Raw genomic sequence first — 20247 nt, 5'->3', positions numbered from 1 at the left:
AAATGATGTGATTATATACTTGATTAAAAAGGTTTCATTGAGAATTAACTTCAATGAAAGGATACGGACTGAAACATATTTAGTGTCAAGATCTATGAAGATAGATTGAAACACATAATAAGTTTAAGTCAAAGTACATAGAATGGATATTGAAGTAGTTCAATATAGAAATATTAAGAAAATGTTCTTGTCATGTGAAGGTTTAACAAGACTTGAGTATATTTGACACTCAATGAGTAAAACCACATGAGTGATTTTAGATCACGAATAAAATGTACACAATCATATGTCCCGTGCTAAAAAGTTAGGAGCATATACCAGAATGATTCATGTGATGATTATTGGACAACAGTAAGAATATCCTTGAGTACTTTAGAAGAACCAAGGATATATATATATATATATATTTTTTATATGGGGTAATGACAAACAAATCGCTATAAGGTGTTGCACCGATATTAGTTTGGTCACATATAAAAATTAATTTCAAATCTCAATTAGGATAAGTGTTGATTAAAAGGTAGCACAATGAGCTAGATGAAATCTATGCTAGATTTAGATGAGTTCTAAATATTTTGACGGATTCTACAAACGAAGGCAGAGTATGTCATTGTTTTGACAATGACTGAGGATGTTTAAGTCGAAGAGTTCTTTGAGAACTTGGTGTATTTCCGTTAGTGTCAGAACTTTGAAGCTATATTGTGTATGACAATATTAGTGACATATTTCAGACCGCGGAATTAAGGTTCCACCAGAGAACTGAACATATATGATTATGCCGACTCATTTGGAAAATGAGTGATGCGTTGAGACGCAAAATGAATTGCAAAATACATACGTTTCTGAGCGTGTCAGATCCGTTGACTAAAACCTCTCCCGTGAGCAAAACATGATAAAGCACCGGAAGGCCAAGGTGTTATATCTTTAGAAATGTAAACTAGATTATTGACTCTAGTGCAAGTGGGAGACTGTTGGAGATATTCCCAAGAGGCAATAATGATAATGTTTGCATACCATGCTATAATTGTATTAACCAAAACATTGATACATGTGTGTTATGTGAACAATAAGGAGTCCCTAGTAAGCCTCTTGTATAACTAGCTTGTTGATTAATAGATGATCATGGTTTCATGATCATGAACATTGGATGTTATTAATAACAAGGTTATATCACTGATGAATGATGTAATGGACACACCCAACTAAGCGTAGCATAAGATCACGTCATTAAGTTCATTTGCTATAAGCTTTCGATACATAGTTACCTAGTCCTTCGACCATGAGATCATGTAAATCACTTATGCCGGAAGGGTACTTTGATTACATCAAACGCCACTGCGTAAATGGGTGGTTATAAAGGTGGGATTAGGTATCCGGAAAGTATGAGTTGAGGCATATGGATCAACAGTGGGATTTGTCCATCCGGATGATGGATAGATATACTCTGGGCCCTCTCGGTGGAATGTCGTATGATTAGCTTGCAAGCATATGAATGGTTCATAAGAGACCACATACCACCGTACGAGTAAAGAGTACTTGTCAGGAGAAGAGGTTGAATGAGGTATAGAGATACCAATGATCAAACCTCGGACAAGTAAAATATCGCGTGACAAAGGGAATCGGTATCGTATGTAAATGGTTCAATCGATCACTAAGTCATCATTGAATATGTGGGAGCCATTATGGATCTCCAGATCCCGCTATTGGTTATTGGTCGGAGAGAAGTCTCAACCATGTCTGCATAGTTCGTGAACCGTAGGGTGACACACTTAAGGTTTGATGTCGTTTAAGTAGATATGGAATATGGAATGGAGTTCGAAGTTTTGTTCGGAGTGTCGGATGGGATCCAGGACATCACGAGGAGTTCCGGAATGGTCCGGAGAATAAGATTCATATATAGGAAGTCATTTTACAAGTTTGAAAATGATCCGGTGCATTTATGGAAGGTTCTAGAAGGTTCTAGAAAAGTCCGGAAGAAATCACTATGGAAGGCGGAGTCCCAGAGGGACTCCACAAGCATGGTCGGCCAACCCTAAGGGGAGGAGTCCCAGGTGGACTCCACCTAAAGGTGGCCGGCCACCCCCCCCTCAAGGAAAGGTGGGAGTCCCACCTTGAGTAGGACTTCCCCCTTGAGTAGGTTTCCCACCTATGGCAAGTTTTGTTGTTGGGGTCTTATTCGAAGACTTGGACTACAACTCTTGGGGCTTCCACCTATATAATGAGGAGCATAGGGGAGGGGCCGGCCACACCAAGCCACCTTTGGCCGCAACCCCCAAGTGGCCGGCGCCCAAACCCTAGCCTCCCGAAACCCTAGCCTCTCCTCCTCCACATAATACTCCCGCATCGCATAGGCGAAGCCCTGCCGGAGTTCTCCATCACCACCGCCACCACGCCGCCGTGCTGCCGGGATTCCGAGGAGGATCTACTACTTCCGCTGCCCGCTGGAACGGGGAGGAGGACGTCGTCTTCATCAACACCATACGTGTGACCGAGTACGGAGGTGCTGCCCGATTGTGGCACCGTCAAGATCTTCTACGCGCTTTTGAAAGCGGCAAGTGATCATCTTCTGCAACAACGAGATCTAATCTCGTAGGCTTTGGAAATCTTCAAGGGTTAGTCTCGTGATCTCCTCGTTGCTACCGTCTTCTAGATTAGATCTTGGCTTGTGTTTCGTTCTTGCGGTAGGAATTTTTTTGTTTTCAGATGGATCTTGAGGACCTAATCACTTTTTTCAATTTCTTTTTGAGGTGCTAGATGCAAAGGTGAGGGCCATGTTTGTATTTTCTGTTTTCCTTCTAGACCTCTATGTAAGTTGTACACCCGCATCTCATGAATAAAGCAGTTTTGGGTCCTTCGGAACCGTCCCCGTTCAGAAAAAAGAAAAGGTCCACCAAAGTCCAAACCATGCTAGTCGATGGAGTCGCTTCTATGAACATGCATTTGGGTGCACTCTGCCTATCCAAGCTTATCATGGGTTGCGTTGCTGCTTGATCCGCAGCAGCGGGGGCAAAGGATCAAACGCTTTGTCCCCCGAGATCCACCGCAGGTTGGGTTTGAGAGCTGTGTGATGAATGACTATCTAGCACGGTTTGGAGAGCACATGTATATCAGGCGCGTTTGGTTAACTGGTCTCGACTTTGCTCGCATCGGCTCAGCAATTTTCGCCCGTTTGGTTGCCTGGGCTGAGTCGCGTTGTTGCACGAACCGGTTCTCAAAGCACCCTCGGGCCAGGCCCTGGAGGAACGCCCAGTTCGACAGTTTCAAGCGGTGCAGGCAAATCCCGTACGCAGCTGATGCAAAAGAGAATTTTTGGAGCACGCGCGGAGACAAGGATGAAGATGGCGGGAGCTGTGGCGTGCATCGGTGAAAAGAGAAAAGGGGGCGGGAAGGATTCTGCCACCTCCCGCCGTGCCCCATTGCCTATTTGTACAGCCTCCTCCACTCTTCCCCAAAATTTCAAGCTCCTCCTCCCGTCGGCAAGCATGTAAGAGGCGCACGCATCTCTGGTCGGCGACAATGGCAGCGGTGGCGGCGGCGACTGCATCTGGGCGGCTTCATCTTCTTCCCGGTGCAGCACTTCTTCACCTCCGGTGATGACTGTAAGGATTTTCTTATCCTGGTACCTTGGTTATGTTTAGATCTAGGTTAGGAGTTGTCAGATCTTGGCTAGGTTTTGATCTTGTAGCAGGGGTTAGTCCAGATTGTGCTAAGCTATCATGATCTTGCTAGGGTTCCACATTTCCGGTTGCCTGTTTGTCCCAAATGTGTTGACCTACCATGATCTTGGTAGGGTTTGTGTTGTTCACAGTTGCAATGAATTGCTTGTCTAATTTAGGATGATGTTCGTATGGTTTGTGTTGTCCACTTTAGGAATGTCTTTGTTCCCAAGTAGATTCATATGTACTACAATGTGTGTAGGACTTCTTCTGTGATGACTTTAGCCAGGCGCTTGTCTGCGTTGGGGAGTCTCAGATCCCTCGCAAGTTCCTGATTCATAGCCCCTCTTTGAGTCCAAGGTGGCCATCAATGGGCATTTGGCAGACCTGGTGGATCAAGTAGCGGCAGAGGTCGTGGCGAGGTTGGCCGCCACAAAGAAGAGCAAGAACCGCAGGGAAGCGGATAAGGCCTTCAAGGCCTCATAGAAAGGGACCACCACCATGAAATGGCTTCCATTCATGTCCAGTTTCGTGTTGGAGAAGATGTGCAGCTTGATCAAGACCGGAGTGAGAACTGACAAATGATTCAAGGAAGTCCATCTGACTACTGTGGCGAAGGCCATGTATGACCACTGTGGTGTCTTCGCGTGCTCCACTCAGGTGTACAACCACCTGAGGAAGTGGAGGCGGAGGTGGCTCACCATTATCAGGCTCCGCGATCTAAGCGAGGCTCGGTGGTGCGAGGATACCAAATGCATCATCCTTGAGGGTGAGCACTACTGCGGGCACGTCGCGGTGAGCACGCTCAGTCCACCTCACTAACTCTTTTGATCAGCGACGAGCAGAACTAACATCATTGTACCTTCGTATCGTAGGATCATCCGAAGGACACGGAGACCTTAATGTGCCCATTGCCAACTACGATGAGATGCATACCATCTTCTCTTTCGGCCTCGCCACCGGCAAGTACGCCATAGGATCCAGTGAGCCCATGGGCTCGGCTGCAGCTACTCCTTCACCTGAGGATGCTGAAACCCAGGAGTCTGACATGGTCAACCTCGATGGGCCACCTGAGAAGGCAGCTGACGCGCCTGACAAGGTGACCGTTGGCAAGATGAAGAGAGGTGCCTTCACCGACGATGAGCCGGTGGCCTTCACCAACATGACTGTTGCTGTGAAGGACGTCGCACAGACTATACGGGACAACAAGCCCACGGACATGCACCCTGACCTGTACAATGCGGTCATGGACTTGCTTGGCTTCGCCGAGGATGATCTTATGGCGGCGCTGAGCCACCTCGTCGACCACAAGGCCCAGGGTTGCAGTTTTGTGGGCATGATCGAGCCACACCGCGTTTGGCTAAGGAACTACCTGTCCAAGTACCACTGCAAGGTGTTGTGGTGCCCTTGAGGGGGTGGTTTAGGGGATGCATGCATGGAGTGATGAACTTGATGATGACGATGCTGATGATGTACATTTTGGCAGTAGCTAGGGTTGAAAGACATTTGATGGTCCCCTTTTGTAACTATGATGAGGTGGTATATGCTAACCCCTCAAGTGATTGTGAACTTGCGGTGTTAGGATGACACCCACTTTTGTCTGGTGGTAGGATGACACCATAGTAGTGTAGGATGAACTTGTGATCAACTTTTGGAATGATCATGCATGCCCCTGTTAGTTTATCATTTGCTTTCAACACTTATGTAGTTCTATTGCTATGTTATGAATTGGTTCATGGATGTGATCGATTACATGTTCTTCTTATGCCGTGCTAGTGGTATGTGGTGTTCCGCGGACGGGTTCGAGGAATCTACAGCTCATGGGGATCTGTCAAGACTAAGTCAGTGGCTACTCCAACAACAGCTGCCGAGGGTATGAAACATTGGAGGAGGCACAGCAAGGGTACCTCACCCTCCTCGAAGATGAGTTCCTGGCAGAACAGGCCATCGATGAGCCTGTGTCATTAGCACAGCTACCGCCGGAGGAAGTGCATGCTCTACAAGGAGCATCACCGGAGGTACGTCAGAGTCGGGCCAAAGATTACATCATCGTCTTCCTCATCGTGGTGATCGTGAGGATCTTGTTCTTCTGAATGGTGTATGATCGTATGTAACATGCTATGGTATGGTATTTTCATCCTATTTAAATTGTGGTAAGGATATGGAACTGTGATATGAGCAACCAAACAGTTGATTCATATTTTCCTGCGTGCAACTTGGTCTGAAAACAGGCAACCAAACAATGAGGCATGGCTTCCCTCCCCGGTGTAGGAAAGGCCGTTCAGGCCACCTAACGACCCGTGTTTCATGCCACATGGCTCGTTCACGACGCGCAGGTAAGCTCTCACTGGTGAATGGAAGCCCTCGCCGCAACACAAAATGAATGCAGGCTACCAAACACGCCTGTCGTGTATGTAGATTGCGCTGGTGAATGAAAGTCCCTGCCGCAAAAAATAAGCAGCTCTTCTTCCAGCAAGAAAACGGCTGCGCCACCAACAAACGCAAGGTCACCGGCGCACCGCCAACGGAAAGGTTGCACGGCGTCGCGTCCGGGGTATGGGCGAGCGCCATACCCACGCCACGCTGTGGCGGGTGGAAGACTACCAACGATCGAACCAAGTGCTGGTGCTTGACACGCGCAGAAGAGGCCAGAGCCTTCTTTCCGCTGCTCAGCCGTGGACGCCGACTCTGAAGAAATTCATGGGCATAACCTTAACGGCAGCGCGACCAAAGCAATTGAATTATCGAAGGAAGAGATGGGGTGCGTTCCATCTTCCGTGCACCAGATGGAACTTTGTGTCCAAAGCATAATTTTTCCTTGAATAACACCGTGTTTTTTTCAGCAAACTTTATTTTTCCTTCTAGAACAAGTGTACGTCTTGAAAAGATCCAACAATCTATTAATAACCATCAATGGATGTAAAAAAAGCTCTAAAAGTTTTAGAAATACAAATAGTTTCTTCAACCACCTAGCAAAGAAACATGTGCTGGAGCGAGTCAAATACGCGCGGGCATCCTCACCCCTCCTTTGGACCCTCACCGAAGCTAGGCAAAATTTATCGTAATAGAGTTTGCTGTAATAGAGTTTGCTGTAGTAGACAAACGAGAAGTGGTCGTGTTAAGACCTCGAGGAATCAAACCATCGCCAAAATGAGAACCACATATTGGAATGGCTAGACCTCCAACCACACCAACTAACACCAACCCAACTGGATCCCCGTGAAATATAACTCCAAGCGCCCTCCATTGACGCACGAGATAACGGGAATAAGGCAAGAAGGACGGTGTAACCGCTGCCTCACCATCATGAAGGAAACTGCAAATTTCTCACACAAAAAAGGAACAAAAACTCTCGCACGGCAGGATGTTGTGGTTCATGGCACCTCTAAAACCCCAGGGCCACCGAAAACAGGGCAGACCAACGAGTTCATTGGCCAAGTGGACGAAACCCTAGAATTTGTTTTTATCCCGGCGTGCTTTTCAGGAAAGAGAAGCGTGCGTCGTTCGTGATGGCCAGTGCACCAGCACGAGTGCGGGATCAGGAGGATGACTGCAGCTGGAACCCGACCAGGGCAGGGCAGCCAGCAGTGAAGGCCACGACCTGATCAGCGCCACGTTTTACGTCGCATCACTGCCCTTTCTCCTCCTGCATACCACTGTAGCTCACTAAGCTGCCCTTGTTAGTGGCCGCGTCAGAGCAGAGCACCAGACGGGCACTTTTAGGCTGCCAAATCCATGAGCCGTGCATGGCCCAGCATATGCTGGGGCACAATTGGACAAACACGCAGCCAGCAGCGCCAGAGCCACCGCATATCAATCACTCAATCACGTCGGAGTTGGACCGGACCACCACAGATAGACACCTATAGCACCATTTATATGACCAGGCCAAAGAGACCGTCAAATACATTTGTCTATGACCAGCGTCTATCGTTTCAAATTCAGCTACCATCCGCACCAAAATTGCATTCAAAGTGAGTGGTGTAGTACTGTAGTAGTCAACACACGAATGTTTGTTCTATGAGCTCAGCTGTTACCAACTGACAAGATGGTATGAACCTGCGTCTGCATTCACACTTCCATTATGTGATCAGTGGGAAGTGGGAAGGTGTTAGAGCATCTCCGGCATACACGTTAAAATGCGACCTCGTGGTAAAAACCACAGTTTAGGGCATGGTCGCGAAACAATGCCGCTCCAGCAGACGCAGCGTGCTATTTATTTTCCAGCGTGCGAAATTACGGCCAGCGCGCTGCATATTTAGCGCACGCGGTAAAGGAAAAGGCGAGCGCGCGAAAGGCAACCGCTCTACCATTCCCCTCTCGCGCTCCTGATTTCGCCCCTCTCTCGCTCCCGCGCGCACGATTCGCGGGTGATGACAGGCCGCTCCGCTCCTCTCCCGCTGGATTCCGCTGTCGCGAACTCTGATCCAGTGGCCGCAGCTTCTCCTGCGGTGGAGACGACAAACCCTAGCGCCTCGGTCGTGCAGAACCTGTTCGTGGCGCCAAGATCGGCGATCAGAAGTGTTGCGCCGGCGCCGGCAGCACCTCCCCTGATGAAGAAAACAGTCACGAAGTGGTCATCGGCCACCGCGGCATTGCAGAAAAAAACGGGGCGTAGAATTCGAAGATTGCCACGGCGCCTGCCGCTGCGACGGCGCCACAGATGCCTCCTCCACCACCACCGCAGCTGGAGGCATTTGCACCGGATACATGCGTGTGCAACATGGGCGACAATATGACAGCAAGGTATGGACTTTCTCTTTGCTACATACATGTTTAGATAAATAGTATTTGTGTGGATGAATAGAATTTGATAGCAATTTGTATGTAGTGTTGATGATGAGACATTCATGTAATGTTGGGTCCAATTATTCGCAAGAATATTCATCTATACATCTTAATAGTGGTACATATGGAGTGGATGTGGATGGTGAGGGTTTGATCGATGCGCCGAAGGAGGGACGGTCGGCCAACTACACTGCCGAAGAAGAAGTTTTCCTTTGTAAAACATGGTGCAAGGTGGGTATGAATCCGGCTACCAGCACGGATCAAACAAAAGATACATACTAGGCAAGGATTACAGACTTCTACAATAGAACTTGCACTAGGGGATATGAGCGCACGACGTGTCTCTTCGGTCGCGATGGGGAGTTATCGACACCGATTGTTCAAAGTGGTCGGGGTGTTGGCACATGTTGACAAAATAAACCAAGTGGTACCACTGAGAAAGATAGGGTAAGTTCTATATGCACTACATTGTTGCTTTCATCTTGTTTATTTATTCTATTCCTCCGTTCCTTTCTATAGTGCCTATAGATTTTTGGTATTTGTTTCACAATATAAGGCTGTAGCTTGGCTTTTTTCAATTATCCCCTCCACCGGTCAACTCCCACATGACATGCATGAAAAAAAATCCATACATAATAGGAAATTAATTGAGATTTCTAATGCATGACCCCAAGGATTGCTTAGATTTAGGAAGCAATGTTTTTATTTCCTTAATTAAACATGGCTGCACATATATGGAGAGTCAACTAGACAGATTTGTGGGATTTGTTATGGTAAGTTAGGAATTTATCGATTTCCCTAATTTTAGTCTGATCTCAAATCGTTCAGCCAGGGGGTCTTGTGTAAAAAATACTCTTATGCTAATTTTCGTGCCAAAAAACTATAAGCACTATAGAATGGAACGGAGGGAGTATTTTTTACTTATGTAGAACGAGATTGCTCAGAATTTATTCATGGGAGATCCTAAGCCCGACAAGAAGGGCAAGATGGTGGAAGGGAAGAAATTTGTTTTGTACCATTGTTGGAGTGAACTTAAGAATGAAGAAAAGTGGAGGAATCATGATGGATTAGAAGTTCCAATCAAGTTAAGAAAAGCAATCAAGGAAACAATAGATGGTGTCATTGGCCTTGAAGATTCATCATCAAGTGAAGAAACTCCCAACTCGATTGCAAAAACAACAAGAGGAAGATCAATTGGAAAGAAACAAGCTAAACTAGCAAGGAGCAAGTCCGGAGATGAAGATTTTAACAAAGCTATGGCACCTATGGTGCAAGCAAGAAAGAATGTGGTAGAGGAGAGGAAGTTGAGTAGAGAGAAAGATGCCAATGCCGAAAGGAGGAGGGTGGCGGCCGAGGACCGAAGGGCGGCCGCCGACGAGAGAAGGTTGGCACTAGAAGAGAAGAGGGCCACGGGTGAGGAGAATCAACGCCTCATTGAGCAAGAAAAGAACTTTTTTTTATGGACACATCCAACCTTGATGACGGGCAAAAGGAGTACATCAATCTCATGTATGATCAAATCTTGACGTGCAAAAGAAGATGGTGATGATAAATGATCATCGATATTTTACTACATTTTTGCATGAATTATGTTTCTTTTAGTTAGTGGTCTTGAAGTATATCTTGCTTTTGAACTATGTCTCCCATATATTTCATTGTTTGTGTCCATGTGGTTGCATATTGTATTTCATCAAGCGCCAAAACCCTGCCACGCACGCTACGTTTTACCACGTCTGGTGAAGCCCCTGACAGCGAAGCCCTAAATTATCCAGCACCTGGTGAAGCGATTCGCAACACGGGCGCTAAAAGTCTAAAACTGAAAAACGGCGCTGTAAATTTTTTTAGCGAGCAGTAGGCCGCGCTACAGCACGTCTGGTTGGAGATGCTCTTAACATTGATCTATCAATTTGAACAGAACCAGTCAGAAAATAACTCTTACCAAAAGGCTTTAACATTCACACAATAAATAAATACTAGTACTAACAAAGCCAAAATCATGTGTTGCGCATGTGGTAAACAAACAAATGGAAGATAACCCAAACGGAAACAACACGTTTTTGATGATTGGTCAATTACAATGGAGCTCCAAAGTGTGGGGAGTTGGAGCGCCCACAATATCCTTTTGCTAAATCTGAAACTTTCACAGAGAGTAAACTGAAAAACTAGCTTGTCATAATCATCACTGGAGCTCCGTAACTCCTCTATGTATGACCCATTCACTCTGTTCCTCATTCTGCCTTGCGAGCCTTCGGCTTGGCAGATCTCGCTGGCTTGATAACATAGCCCAGCAAGACGCATAGGATAGGAACAATCGTGCCCACATAATATACACTCTTGAAGGATGCTAAGGTCTCCTCCAAGCTCAGTACCTAGTAGCACAAAAGTATACAACATAATAAATATCGGTCTGTTTTGTATGGAAGATGGGGGGACAACTTGGGTGGGATTTTGCTTTAGATAGGATCTATGAGATCAATTTTTTGAAGAGAAAATACATGTTAAAAAATTCTCAAAAAAATTGACAACATACATATATGTTATATATGCAACACAAAAAAATCGCTGCTTCAAATTCAACATACATTTAGAGAGCCAAAAAAGATAAGTCTGGGAATGAATAGTGTGAAATACTATTCACCCAAAGCTGACACTATTCACAACAGAATTTATCTTTTTTGTTTCTCTAAAAGTAGATTGACTTTTGAGCTGATTTTTTTTTGGAGTTGTAGATACCGTCCATAAGTATGTTGTATAATTTTATTTGATTTTTTCGCATTTGATAAATATGCTTTTTATGATCTGATCTTACGATCTCAACTAACAAGAAGATCCTATGCAGGTCTTCCCCTGGAAGATGGTTGCTCATCCTAGAGTAGGTGAGCTAATACAAAATAACTAAGGAATGCAACAAATTTAACATGCGCCCTTTTTTATCAACAAAAACGGTAATGCTGCTAGTAATACCATAGTACATCTAGTGTATCTTTCTGAATCATCAGATGTGCCTGATGAGGATAAGTTCCTCAGTACCAGTATGCCATAGAGTAACTTCGCAAAGAAGCTAAAGCACTTCAGACCTTTGACTAATTAAGTTTGCAAAGCAACCTGATTTCCCTACTATTTGGTTGATATCGTTTTGGTTAAGTGAATCCTAAATGATGCTCGCAAATTCGAATACACATGATGAATAACGCAATGGGAGTGCACGAATTCATTCAGACAAGCAGTCTGATCAGATTGTGTCTCGGTTTGCTACAGGGTTAAGTATAGCCAGATTTCAGAGCGTGAAACTAACCTGGAAGCCAATGCATGAGTAGTTAAGCACCATCATGGTGTATGCACAGTTTAGTAAAGTCAGGATAGTGTGGAGGCCTGAATTGCTCACAGCTTGTTGCCATCTGTATATAACTGTATACAAAGAGGAGGCCAATCAGATTGCAAGCTCACGTAGCTTTCAATCAAGTACATCTCCGAAATATCATGAGAGTTACCTTTTGAACCATTTATCATCAATGCCGACTGAACAAAGAATATCATATATCCTGGATACAGTCCCTGTAAAATGGAGAAAAAATCAGATTGATGGGCAAATACATGTGACATGAGATTGGCTATCAATCATCATACAGCAACAGCTTGCTGAGACAACAAAAAGTATTTATGTCACAGGTAAAACCAGTTATTATCATGGGTAGCACAAGTTCAAAATGATGCATACTGCCGCTAGTTTAGAAGGCAAATACTAAGGATCCACTACCAGGACAACAGCAGCTCTAAATTCCGACTAGAGCATTCTTGTTTTATTTACCAAGTATTGGTCCAACAAACTTCAGGATGCTCTGCTTCATGACAAGTCCAATAGACAATGAACATGAACTGAAGACAACAAGACATAGAAGATCGAGAGAGAAATACAACTCACATGCCAGATAGCACTGACTGTCTGTGTGCCAAGTAACTGAAGGAAACCAGGCTTCCTTCCTTTCTGAATTAACCTCTCGTACACATCTGAAAGATTAGTGGAACCATGGAAGTTATGTTAGTCTCATGCAATTGAGAACGCCATAGCTTGAGTGTATGGCATTCAGTACGTTCTATAAGTACAACGGAAGTGCATCTCATCAGCTATGGCTTTTGCATGAAATAAACTGTGTAGTGCATACCATACTTAGCGCAAAAGTAAATTTCAGATGATCATTTCTCCAAAAGTCAATTTTGAAAACATAATACTAAATGCACACACGCAGAATTTTATATATCAGCTAGAGATCAACAGTTACAGGCAACATGCTTCTCTCATTTACATTATAAATCAACTGCCAAAAGATTCCAAAGAATTAACAAGTGATCAAGATGAATTTACAAAACCTCTAAATCGAGCAGGGGAACACTGTTGAATTATGCACTAACAACTAATTTCTATTTATACACATAGATAAAAAATACTTTAACCTTTTGGGGAAATAAATACATACTGATTAGAGAAAAGTAGTGCTTCTATGTTCTCCCAACTCCTAGATTGCACTTGTTTTAAAAGTGGTATGCATAGTACTGTATTATGCAATTGCATAAAGAATCCTCAATCTACTTTAAATGCACTTTCTATTTTATAAAGGGAACAGGAGTGAAAAGACAGTATATCATCTGACAAAGCAAGTTAACAATCATGTGAGAGTAGTAATAAGTCTTTAAATGATACTCCCTCTGTTCCATATTAGTTGTCGCTGATTCGGATGCATCTAGACACATTATACTGGAATATCAAGGTATAAAACTTACAGTATCTTAGCCATGTGCTAACTTGAATGTTCCAGTTAAGTGGCAATTGAGCTGCACTTCCAGCTAGTTCGACGCCTAGAATATCAACATTTTTAGCCCGATCCCATTTGGCTTTCGGGGGAGAAGAATCCGACCAACCCGTGAAACCCAAACCAGATATAATAACTGCAGCTTCTGAAACTGACCATATAAAGTAGTATTTCCAACGAGCAGTAAATCCTGACATGTACTGAAAGAAAAGCCGGTGCCAGAAGCCCCATTCATAATATAGGGGTTCACTAAATCGTGAAAGTGGAAACATAGCTGACAGATACAAATATAACCCCATGCATATTCCAGCCTGAACCAGAGCACGCAGAGTAGGTAACAATGGTGAAGGAGTTGAGCTGGCCCATATCTGTTGAAGATCTTACGATATCAGGAATTAGAAAAATATTGCGTAACATACCCAAAGTAGATGGAGACTACTTACTCCTTTTCTTTCAGTCCACTCAAGATAATCTTTCATCTCATATACTGGTCCAGCAAAGTGGCTACCACAGCAGAGGCAGTAACCAAAATATTCAACTAGAGAAGGAACCTTAGTCAAGCGATATTTTTTCTGAGCATCACGTAGACCCTCTTCTTCCTTCAAGAGACCATCACTGTAGTTCATTGCGCATGAAATGACCTTCAACGTTAAAACCATTAAAGCACCTGCATTGAACAACAAAGGAATTCTGAAAAGGCACATGAACATGTGTTGATGTTTATATTCAGAGGGTGACACAAGTAAGAGCTGATATTACATGGTTGAATGTCTACATGTATACATTCAGTTATGTTATTCCCTGGATACATCCTATCTACAATTATTTTGCTATGGCTTTAATCCTCACCCTGTCTCTCAGTAAAACAACACATTCCACTACTAGATGAAAACAAAATCCCAATGGAACACTGTTGACTGTGAGGATTGAGGAAGGACCACAACAAAAATAAATGCAAAATTGAGTGAAGATAACATTAGATCTTTGGAATTCTTAAAATATCTTATTATTTGAACATATGCATATATGTAAGCCAACAATTGCATGGTGAACACTACCTTAAGTTTACATAAACGCAAGCAAGAAAGAACATTATACAATACCAGTTGCATCGATGCCTCCCTCCTTCCATGCATCTCCACTCATGTAGTACACGTGACTGAAACAAGAACAGAAAATGTCAGTAACTCCAAATGTCTTAACTTTTATGTAGTACGATCCACATGCCTGAGGGTTAATTTAAATACATTCACAATATGTAAATGTAACGTGCAACACCAAATTGCTGACCAGACTCTCTATTGTAACAAATTAGTCTAAACGTAGCTACGCATTATATTAAGCCCCTACCAAATCCCTAAATTATTGTACCTTCTTGTATCTCCAACTTAGGCTGGCTGATTCATCACGCTTTTCAAATTTTTGAAGAGAACCCTTATTCTTAGGAGGTATAAAAGGAAACAGTAGAAAACACAATACTGAAAAGCAAAGAAGTAATCGACAATATATAACCACTTTATCCTTCGTGCAACTAAACTACGTGTCAAGGCAAGCTTGGACATAAAAAAATAATACCGCTTAGGATAAATTTGGCTTACTCGTATAAAAAGGGAATATACAAGTAAAATCACATAGGAGATAGCAGGAGTTCTATTCATTCACTAGCGACAAGAAACCCAGAAAATAAAACAGACTATGATACAAAATAACCGCAGAACAAAAGGCGGGTGACCAAACTGCCAAAAATATTAGTCACGTGGCAGAATATACAAGGTGAACATGGCACGGGACAGGCACTGATCATGTGGAAAGGCGAACCATTTATTACGTACGATTTTGGTGCTTTCCTGTAAATCTTACCAATAGTAGGCAGTAGAATCTAATACCCACTTTCCGAATTAGATTTCCCCTCAGCCCGCTTTTGATGGCCTTCCTATCCAATATTGCTCTAACATTAGCTTATGCGTGGGGGTAAAGCGAGATGCATTTTTCCAAGGAAGCTTGGTGGCATTAGCATAATTTGGTGTAGCAGAATGGCTGTGCAAGTGCTAGCATGGTAAACGTCTTTGCTAGACACGATAAGTAATACAATCTCGAGGTTACAAATAAAGGACATGATCGCATCCGGGAAAGTTATTAAAAATCATTTATACATTTAAAGATCTTGACAAACAACCCGCTATCTTCAACAACCAATTTAAGAATCCTACCTAGCTCATTGGTTGCCCATTATACATGACCGATTGTTGTCTCATAGATATACAGCAGATGCCAGCAAGGACGTTCTAAGAAGGGGAAGATTTTTTGGTGTTCGATTGGCATATTTCAAAATATCTATTTTGGATACAGATAATCTATAAGAGTGGCTGGTCCTACACAGGCTGTGTTACAGAAGTGTAAGCCGCACACCATGTGAAAGATGGGAAAATTGATATAATCCATAACTTCTTCATTTCAGTTGCGAAATGGAACAGGAACCAAATCTTATGAATGGACTGGACCAAAACATGCCATATTGCCCCCTTATTTTACTATTAATATTCGAGAGAGCAGCCCAGTAAGAAATAGATTACCCAGTGAACACAGGAAGCCTTATTTAGTTACCATACAATAAAATGAGGAAGAGGACGCTGAGGACGTGTCAACGATAAGAATGGAATTAGAACTACCAATCAACACTGGGTTGCCAGCTTGCCGCTAATGTATACTTCTAGGTAGTGAACATAATTAACTGCACCTACCATGATTTGGCACCATATGAGAACAAAGTAGAAGAGGATGGTGAAGAGGCACCAAAATTGATAAGAACGGAACTAGAATCAATTCTCAACATCTGTTGCCACTGGATCACTGATTCACATTAATAGCTAGGGATTATAGATAAGTGCACCTATCTGTTTACGGAAAATTTGTTCAGAGCTTAACGGAGCATTAATGTGAAAGATATTGGAACCAGAATATGGGGATGCAGTCAGTTTGAAATACATCAATATCTCGCTACAACACTAGTGTCCAGACTGCGTATTGGTGATCAAATAACTCTTATCTTCATAAACCAAATACCTGAGTATTAATTATCTTAGATTAAACAAATCGGTGGGGTTTTGCCTGACTATAGCTACAAATGAATAACAGCTACGTGAACCAATCAGTCCCTTTCCTGTTTGAGCCTTTGTCGGTGGTATTTGGATAGGAACTAATTTTTTTCATCCCTGAACCTCCTTTCGACATAGATCATATTAATCAACCCCTCACTATGACAGATCATAAATTACACTCTAGTGCCACTACCAATATCAAAGTCAAACTCAACCTTACAACAGGAAAAACTGAAGCAGGTGACTAAGAAGGTGCAAAATAACAGTAAAAGGCAGGTAGTATAGATGAAAAATGTTTCTCTTTGCTTCCTCTCAGCTGTGCTTATGTGCACAGGTTTAACTGGCTAAACAGGCAGATACAATTCCATATATAGCGACTGATGAAGCACAGACGCAACTTACACTAACAGGATCCACTAAAAACATGCAATCAAAAATTGCACCTAACGAACACACAATAAAGAACTTCTCCAGTAGGAACAGAATAGGTTATCAGGTCCGATCTCAACACTGATGTTTTGGTGCAACTCTCATTAGTAGTTTTGGAGTCAGATAAAGAGAAATCTCGTACAACTACACAGAAGTTAAATGTATACAAGAAACAAGGCATAAAGTGCTCCAAAATGCTCTGCTCTAATCCAAATGATAAATTATAAAAAAAAACCGTGGCAACAATTATCTTCCTCTTAAATCTGTTCATAACCATTCACCAGCAGGGATGTAAAGGAGTAAAGGACTGTACACTCAACAATACACTATTACTTTAGATTCAATTACAAATTCGTAATTGGTTATGTCTACATATGTCATATATTATTCCTAACCAGACATGATGCAGACTAACATCAACCTGATAACAACTGAGACGGATCGCGCACAAGTAGCAGTAATGAGAATTCATTGCAAAACCATTGTTGCATCATAAAAGTTAAGAAAGCAACATATAAGAAAATAAATTGCAAGCGAGCAAATGAGTTAGCTATTCATATGCATCCATTGCAAGCTTTACTAGGAAGACCACCTATCCATAGGTTTGCAGGTGTAAAGCAAATTCATGCTGAGTTAATACAAGATACTGGTTCTCCTTGAAAATGTTAATCGTAAATAGCACCACATGGCCAGCCAGAAAAAAAATTCACCATGAAATCGTCAATGCGGCCGTTTTGACCACAACAAAGTTCCATGCTCGCTCACGCTTCCTCTGGTTCTCCAATCCAATAAACTACTGTTTAACCCTGTGAGCGCCCAATGCTCCGGCTCGGGCACATCCGCGGATCTGCTTACAGTTCCTCTGGTTCCCTAATCGAACAAGCTAGTGCTAACTGTACATTTCCAGCCCGGTACTACCCACAGGTAAAGGCAAATATATGAAGGATCCGAAATTGGTGATGACCGGGAAGGAAACTAAGCAGTGGAATGAAACCCCTGTAGCCAAGGATGATGGGAGGGAGGGTTTCACCATGCGATGAGGAAGCCGAAGGCGCCGAGGAAGGTGACGAGGCCGGCGCGGCGGCGGCAGAGGAGCATGGCGAGGTAGCCGAAGGCCATGGGCCCGACGAAGAGGAGGTTGGAGGTGGCCCCGAAGGAGAGGTAGGAGAGCGCGGCGCCGCTGAGCCCCGCGTAGAGGTGCCGGCCCGCGGCGGACGGCACCGCGCGCCAGAGGAGGCCCGTGGGGATGGTGGCCGCGAAGCAGAGCAGGAAGCGGAGCACGGGCACCGAGACGCCGATCGCGGCCGCCATGGGCTCCATCTCGAGCGGCCCCATCGTCGCCGTCGCCGTCGCCACCGCCGCCGACGACAGATGCGGGCGATACAGAAATAGAGGATTTGGTTTCTCTGAAGCGAGCCCGCGGGCCGCGTGTCTGTATATGCGTGCGTGTGTCGGATGGCGTGGAAATCTTGGGGAGGTATTTTTGCACGCGACACCCTTTCTTTTCGTGAATTTGCGGTGTAGGACATGAGGAAACTCTTTGGGGTGAGATGAATTCAGTACTGGATGAATTGGATGGAAGTTGGTAGTAATGGCATCGAACATCATTGTTGTTGTAGGTGTCGTATGCAGGTGACAAACAAGCATAGTAGCTACATGGTTGAAGCAAAAGCAAGATGCAAACGTCATGGGCATGATAGTTTTATTTTAACTTTTGGCTTTGTATCATAGAAGAATATGTGAACTCCACGTAATCCCAAAGCTTTCTTGTTTGATTGAACTTTTGGAGGAGGTTGCCGAGTAGACACGGTCGTATGTGCACACGCGCGTACATTCGATGAGATATTCTCTTGCTTGCCTTCTACTCCCTCTGTCTCGGAGATGAGACGTTTTAGTTAGTTGTTGTAGCTTGCCAAAACGTCTTATAGGATAGAACAAATGGAGTAGTTCATAATACTTGAAGTATAATTTTGCATCAGTATTAAAGTTAAAATTTGACAGTAATTTTATTTAGATGAGTTTCATATTTGAAGCCTGGTAATTGTTGAAATATTAAATGTCGCCCATGTAGTCCAAATTTTGTAGTATCATGTAATTCGACTTATTCACATATAGAAGTTTGTTGACTAGGAACTAGGACGGCAGACTGCCATTGAGGTGAGTATGATAATGTCTACTAAGGGCTTGCCTATTTTATTACGCAACATTTTTCTTATTGTTGTGGATATTATTTTACAATATAAAACAACTCAAACATGACATAATTGGGCAACCAAAAGATAATTATGATTGCTGATAATATAATATTAATATCAAGAGAGATGTGCAACTTGTTTTATGAAGAGTGTTTGCTATCCGCTAACATAAACGGATGTTTGCTGCAATGCCAACTTTCTCTCAAGGGGAAAACCAGTGCACACAACAATATATTTCTACTACCTTTGACAATTCAAGAAATGTTAGGTTTGATCTAGCTTGCAGAAAAAAAAGTTGACAACAACTATCACCGTTCCGAAATATAATCCTTTAAAAACTAATTTAGCTATATAAAAAGGCTTATATTTTAGAAAGGAGATAATATCATATTGCATAGAGACAATATGAAAATATATCTCATTGTGTATTAAATGGTGTTGATTTGTATTGTAGATGTTAATATTTTTCTCTATAATGGCCAATCTTTACATTGCTTGACTTTGATCAAAATTTATGCGTCTCTTTTGAGAGGCGAAAGGAGTATTAAAAACAACATCAAACATTGATGGCAAAACAAATGGCTTAAAAGGAGAAAGAGAATTATTGATATTGTAACATTCCAAGACAACAACTTCAAGAAGAAATCGTCGCTCGCTAGCCGACGTTGCGCGAAAATCATAAGACAAATTTGGAACTACCACCCCGACTAAGGTGGCATCCATTGGATTATAGTTGTTTGCACGCTTTGAATGGTCTTGTCTTAGTTGCTTTGTTTTCATGCATGAGACGTTCTAGATAAACCAACTAATGAGCGCTAACGCCAAAAACCCGAGTATTGCATACTATACCAACTACAAGTAGGGGTGAAAGCGTGCCGAGATGCGGGACATAAGTTCTAGCTAATCCTTCTTTAATTACCTTTGATTCGTAACCTCCTTCTGCCCTATTTTGGGGCGGTGGTGGTGGTGGGACAGGATGTGGTCATCACCTGCAACCCTAACTACAAGTATGGCCATTGAGGATATGGAAGGATGATCATCCGCACTACGAAGACAGCTCTATGAGAACGTCATATGCATGCCCATGATATGTAGGTAGCACAAGCTTTAAACATTCAAGACGAATTTCTTCCCCATTACTTTTGTCCTGGATTTGAAGACTCCTGATATACATAGTATCATCGTCGTAAGGTTCAGTAAAACAATCCATCACCTGTATTCGGGAAACGAGTTACTGTCTTTAGAGCAGGTCTGGTTCGAGGTCTGGTTCGAG

General features: G+C 43.3%; 1 protein-coding gene across 1 annotated transcript; it reads right to left on the bottom strand.

Annotated features, from left to right (window-relative positions):
• Positions 1 to 10476: 10476 nt before the first annotated feature.
• Positions 10477 to 18203, bottom strand: LOC127306691 (lysophospholipid acyltransferase 1). The gene is made up of 8 exons (XM_051337382.2): positions 17810 to 18203; positions 14356 to 14411; positions 13696 to 13919; positions 13224 to 13620; positions 12367 to 12452; positions 11936 to 11999; positions 11740 to 11852; positions 10477 to 10813 (listed from the first exon to the last, which is right to left on the bottom strand). The coding sequence occupies exons 1-8, from the start codon at positions 18112 to 18114 to the stop codon at positions 10673 to 10675; spliced, it is 1386 nt and encodes a 461-aa protein (XP_051193342.1). The 5' UTR covers positions 18115 to 18203; the 3' UTR covers positions 10477 to 10672.
• Positions 18204 to 20247: the final 2044 nt, after the last annotated feature.

The sequence above is a fragment of the Lolium perenne genome, chromosome 6 (genome assembly GCF_019359855.2).
Source record: "Lolium perenne isolate Kyuss_39 chromosome 6, Kyuss_2.0, whole genome shotgun sequence".
In the NCBI taxonomy this organism is placed as follows: domain Eukaryota; kingdom Viridiplantae; phylum Streptophyta; class Magnoliopsida; order Poales; family Poaceae; genus Lolium; species Lolium perenne.
The sequence above is the reverse complement of the archived record's forward strand: the minus strand, read 5'-3'. Positions and strand labels throughout refer to the sequence as shown.

Excerpts from the sequence above, each read along its gene's own strand:
- LOC127306691 (XM_051337382.2), bottom strand. The coding sequence starts at position 18,114 with ATGGGGCCGCTCGAGATGGAGCCCATGGCGGCCGCGATCGGCGTCTCG. Across the intron at positions 14,412-17,809 it reads TTCGGCTTCCTCATCGCATG|TCACGTGTACTACATGAGTG; the intron begins GTGAAACCCTCC and ends TTCTTGTTTCAG. Across the intron at positions 11,853-11,935 it reads GATGATAAATGGTTCAAAAG|TTATATACAGATGGCAACAA; the intron begins GTAACTCTCATG and ends CTTTGTATACAG.